This window comes from Vicia villosa, linkage group LG4, assembly GCF_029867415.1.
Source record: "Vicia villosa cultivar HV-30 ecotype Madison, WI linkage group LG4, Vvil1.0, whole genome shotgun sequence".
Classification (NCBI taxonomy): Eukaryota; Viridiplantae; Streptophyta; class Magnoliopsida; order Fabales; family Fabaceae; genus Vicia; species Vicia villosa.
Genome location: NC_081183.1, coordinates 190,446,039 through 190,451,701, shown reverse-complemented (window position 1 = coordinate 190,451,701; position 5,663 = coordinate 190,446,039). Strand labels below are relative to the sequence as shown.

The following is a 5,663-nucleotide window of genomic DNA, read 5'->3' as shown; positions in this document are numbered from 1 at the left end:
TTTCCCCTTTGCAGTATACTTGTTTGTCTTCTTTGTCTTTTGTTTCTATTCCTAACACGCCAGTTTAAACACTATCTCACCCTGAGTGGAGGCAAGCAATGATTGACAAAATGTGTGCTCTTCAAAGTAGTGGTACTTAGGAACTATTTCCTCTACCCCCTGGGAAATCTTTAGTAGGTTGTCATTGACTTTATATAGTGAAGATTGGTCCAAATGGTAAGATTGATCAATTTAAAGCTCGCTTGGTAGCCAATTGACACACTGAGATTTTTGGGTTGGATTATAGTGATACCTTCTCGCCTGTAGCCAAGATGGCATCTGTTAGACTTCTTCTAGTAATTGCAGCCATTCGACATTGGCCTCTTCATCAACTTGACATAAAAAATGCCTTTTAACATGGTGACCTTGAAGAAGAAGAAGTATATATGAAGCAACCACCGAGGTTTGTTGCTCAGGGGGAGTCCTCAAATATGGTTTGTAGGTTACACAGGTCTCTTTATTGTCTTAAGCAATCTCTGAGAGCTTGGTTTGGCAGATTCAGAACTATAATACAATAGCTTAGTATGGCTCGTAGTGAAGTTGATCATTCTGTGTTTTATCGTCACTCTTCCCAAAGGTGTATCTATCTTATTGTATATGTGGATAATATTGTCATAATCGGCAATGATTAGCAGGGAATACTCCAGTTAAAACAACATTTCTCGAATCAACTTCAGACAAAAGATCTTGGTAAACTCCATTGTTTCTTGGGTATTAAGGTAACCTAATCTAAAGATGGTTTGGTGATTTCTCAACGGAAATATGTTATGGATATTTTGGAAGAAACAGGTTTGTTGAACGCTAAACCAGCTGATACTCATATGGATCCAAGTGTCAAACCCCTACCCAATCAGGGAGAGCCCATATCTAACTCAGGAAGGTATAGGAGATTGGTTGGAAAGTTGAGTTATCTCACTGCCACTCGTTTGGACATTTCTTTTGTAGTTAGTGTGGTAAGCCAGTTCTTAAGTTCTCCTTGCCAAGAACACATGGATGATGTTGTCCGGATTCTGAGATACATCAAATGTGCTCCAGGAAAAGGCCTCGTGTATGAAGATGAAGGATATACTCAGATAGTTGGATACTCTGATGCTGATTGGGCAGGGTCACCCATTGATAGACGATCCACCTCTAGGTATTGTGTACTTGTTAGAGGAAACCTTATATCTTGGAAAAGTAAGAAATAAAATGTAGTTGTAAGATCAAGCGCCTAGGCAGAGTATAGGGCCATGGCAATGGCACTATGTGGACTCATTTGGTTAAAACAGTTGCTTAAAGACTTCAAATTGAAGAAGCAAGACCAATGACACTCGTTTGTGATAATCAAGTTGCATTGCACATTGCTACAAATCCATTCTTCCATGAGAGGATCAAACAAATTGAGATCGACTGTCGCTTTGTCAGAGAGAAGATTGAATCAGGTGACATTGTCACCAGCTTTGTCAACTCCGATGATCAATTAGCAGATGTGTTTACAAAATTTTTGTGAAGTCCTAGAATTAATTATATATGTGGCAAGTTTGGTGCATTTGACTTTTATGATCAAGCTTGAGGGAAAGTGTTGATATTTATAAATATATGGTGTTAAGAATAGTTGTATAGAGAATAGTCTCACATAGACTATATCATATAATTAACTGTAATCTCTCTATATATAATAAAATCTCTGTAATATTTTACAAACACACACGGTTTATTCAAATGTCTCTTAGTCTCTCGTATTTCAACAATAACAAAAGTAGTCTTCACTTTTCTTTTCTTTTTAATTCATCTTCCCCAGTATTTTTTTGTCCATCTTTTCCTTTTATATATTCATATCCTTGTATAAAAACTAATAATAAATTCCTTATAAAATTAAGAGTTAGGTAATCCTCCATTCTAAAATTCTTTCTTGCAAAATTATCGAGTCAAAGTCAAAGTCAATAGTTCTTTTTCCTTTTTTTAGTTTCTGAGACGCTTTCTATGGGCCAATGCTGCAACTCTTCCTCTCTGGATTCACATTTTCTAAAATAAAAAGCATTATACAATTTAACCATATTTTAATTTTTCCAAAACTTGAATGAAAACTTGAATTTCATTCAATAAATCGATATGAAATTGAATAATAAAAAAAATTAATAATATTTTCTCATTTAATTCAAACATATATAAGGCAGAGTCGGTTCTAAGCTGTTTCCTGCTATGAGATAAACACCAAATCCGACCAAAACATCAAACCTCAAAAAACCCAAATCACAAACAAAACAATCTCGTAAACTCCGAATGAAGAACCAAAACAACCTTAACATAATCACCAACAATCCAAAACCACCTCAAACACCAAACATGGATCCTCAAATTTGGAGCAAACTACCACCCGAAATCCTCGAAAACATTCTCTCTTTCCTCCCTCTCAAAACCTTCATGAGTCTCAGATCCACTTGCAAAGGTTTCTGGCCACTGATCTTCTCTCCTTCATTCATCTCCAAACACTCGCCTTCTTCTTCACCTTTCTCTTCTTTTCTCTTACTCTCTCACCCTCAATTCCAAACTCACTTTCCTCTCTATGATTGCAACCTTCAAACATGGCGTAACATCTCGCTATCTTTCTCAGATTCACTTCACCATTCTTCACTTTCTCTCACTACCACTCTTGTCTCTTCTGGTGGTCTTTTCTGTTTAACAGATTCACTCTCATGTTCTTTACTTGTTTGTAACCTCTTAGCCAAATCCAAGAGAAAAATCCAATACCCTAATTTCAATCTTCATATTGAGCATCTTACATTTGTTTCTACTCCAAAAGGGTATATCATTTTTATACTCTCTTCTGAATCATCTTCAAGTAATGCTTTTCTTTATGAATCAAACTCAAAGGTTGAATCTTGGAGGAAATTCAATGGCTTTGATCCTATTCTTAGTGATAACCCTCATCAACAAGGGGTTTACTTTAAAGGAGGTTTGTATTTTGCTACACCAGAGCCTTTTTCTGTTGTGTATTTTGATTTGGGGAATGGAAAATGGGAGAAGCCTGTTTGTGATTTACCTAATCAACTCACTTTTGTGAGATTGGTTAGTATGAATGATGATGACGGTGTTGGTAAAAAACTGTTTTTGATTGGTGGGGTAGGGAGCAATGGAATTTCAAGGAGTGTAAAACTATGGGAAATGAGTGAAGATGGGACTAATTGGGTTGAGATTCAGAGTTTACCTGATTTGATGTGTAGGAAATTTGTGTCAGTTTGTTATCATAATTATGAACATGTTTATTGTTTTTGGCATGAAGGGATGATTTGTATATGCTGTTATACTTGGCCAGAGATTTTGTATTATTTGGTTTCTAGAAGGACTTGGCATTGGCTTCCTAGGTGTTCTTCTTTGGCTTTGAAATGTAGCTGTGGTTTTAAGTGGTTTTCTTTTGTTCCTAAGTTGTATGCTCAAGTTTGAAGGGTGAAAAGAGTGAGTGTTTTTTGAGGTTTGTGTTTTATGGTTCTTGTATTGTACTACTTGTATGTATGTATGTAATGTATCGTTGAATGTAAAATTGACTGTCTGATCAAGATCGAACGACCATAAATGTTATGTTATGAATGTGGAAAACATTGATTGCGGAGAATCCAATTTCAGAGTTGGGATTGTATTAGAAGATGATGATCTAGATTCAGTTATGTAATTTTTATTGTATGTTATGTTAACAGATTTTGGAATTGGATTTTGTCCAAGGAGATTGTTTGGTAAAGATTGTATATTGACTTAAATTGTATCTAATAATTAAGATTTTGTATTCTTTTATTTTCATTTTTGTAGATTTCTTGCTCTGATTCTTTTAACAGTTAAACAAACTCTGAGAAACTTGTAATCTTGTGAAGAACTGACTCAATTATCAAATTATTCTTTTTGAAACCAAATGTTTGGTTAACTTTTGACTCGTAAAAACATTACCTATCAATAAAAAATATATGTAAAATTTTGGATAATAGAACATATTCAAATTTGGAACAGAAATTAGGTGATATGTTGATCAAATTTGGTGTGGAAGTTATCTAGTGCGACAATGAGGTTAGACATGTGTAACTTGCAATAATAGAATGAATTTTGGTGTGGCGCAAATTCATATCAAGTCATTATGGTCGTGAACCAAGTGATAGTGATGTTAGGTGCTGGGCAGCAGGGCCGATCCCGACATTTTGGAGGCTCAGGGCAAAAAATAAAAACGGCCCCTAATAAATAATATAATTTTTAAAAAAAAAATAACATCACCTGTTTAAATTGTAAATAGCACCACCAACAAGATTGTGCAGCAGCCAAGACGTGAACTCAAGTCCTTTCCAATACATAAAATGATGCACATCCACTAGGGTACAGTCACTCGCTTGCATATAAATCATCTCAAATTGTATTAATAACTTTAATATTTAATTTATAAGGCCCATTACTAACATTTTGAGGCTCTGGGCTATGGGCCTGGTTGCCCTAGTCCAGGGCCGGCCCTGGTAGGCAGTCTCAATCACTCTCTAGTACTCACAATCGTAATTTTTTATCGGTTGATAGTGAGGTCGAGATGGTACAAAGGGGAAAATGGGCCCTTGAGTTCTCCAATGACACATACCAGTTCCCTTGGACGGAACGAGACATCTTAGGGATGGTTGTCATTTTCAACAATGTGTGTCGAATAGAGAACGCCTACATGTGTGTCCTCTGATCAGGCGATTTTACATGTTGACCCATTAAGAGACTGTACAATCATTTTGATGGGTGTGTATTTCTCCTTCATGACTGTATGTTTTCTACAATGGAGTATAAAAAAAAAATAGTAGATAGTGTGAAAAGAAAAACAAAAAATAGGAAAGCATCTTACAAATGAATTGGTTTTGAATGTTTTTATTAGAGTTTGACCTAACTCATCCTTACAAAATAAATCAGTTGGTAAGGTGAGGAGTGTCCCTCTTTATATACTCTTTCAATGCTCTATCTCCAACTAATGTGGGACTTTAGGATCTTTCTAATACACCCCTTCACGCCCAGCACTCTTTTTGGGCTTGGTGTGTGGATAATAACGGTGGGCGGCCCATGGTCCGATCGATAGACTCTGATATTATATTAGAGTTTGACCTAACTCATCCTTACAAAACCGGTTGGTAAGGTGAGGAGTGTCCTTCTTTATATACTATTTCAATGCTCTATCTCCAACCAATGTGGGACTTTAGAATTTTCCTAATAGTCTTGTTGTTACATTGGAGTTGCATATTGCAATGAGTCAACATCTTCATCATTTCAAATTGTTGACTGAGTTAATTCTGGATATCATTTTCTTAGTATTCAATTTCAACCTAAAATTAATTTTTATTGAAGAATTTCAGTAATCTCTCATTTTAGTCACTTTTTTTTTTCATCCATAAAGTGGTACCTAAACTTTATTTAACATATCCAAATTCAATTTCAAACTACTATTGCAATAACATTAATATTTTATGTTTCCTTTAAAAAAATATTTTATGTTTATACTTTAAGAGCTTTTTTGAGTAAAAAGATAAACCTAAGACCTTTCTAAAGTTGAAAAGTTATACATTTCTATTTTCTAGAACATTATTATGTTGACATTTTCAAATGAATTGAAAGCTACACTAGATCTTTTTCTAATACTAGTT

At 35.0% G+C, this 5,663-nt stretch overlaps 1 protein-coding gene across 1 annotated transcript; it reads left to right on the top strand.

Moving 5' to 3' along the window:
• The first annotated feature begins 2,175 nt into the window (after positions 1-2,175).
• Positions 2,176-3,807, top strand: LOC131594131 (F-box/kelch-repeat protein At5g43190). Its single transcript, XM_058866227.1, has one exon. The coding sequence runs from the start codon at positions 2,302-2,304 to the stop codon at positions 3,460-3,462; it is 1,161 nt and encodes a 386-aa protein (XP_058722210.1). The 5' UTR covers positions 2,176-2,301; the 3' UTR covers positions 3,463-3,807.
• Positions 3,808-5,663: the final 1,856 nt, after the last annotated feature.

What these genes read in the sequence shown, in the direction of transcription:
- LOC131594131 (XM_058866227.1), top strand. Translation starts at nt 2,302, where the DNA reads ATGAAGAACCAAAACAACCTTAACATAATCACCAACAATCCAAAACCA.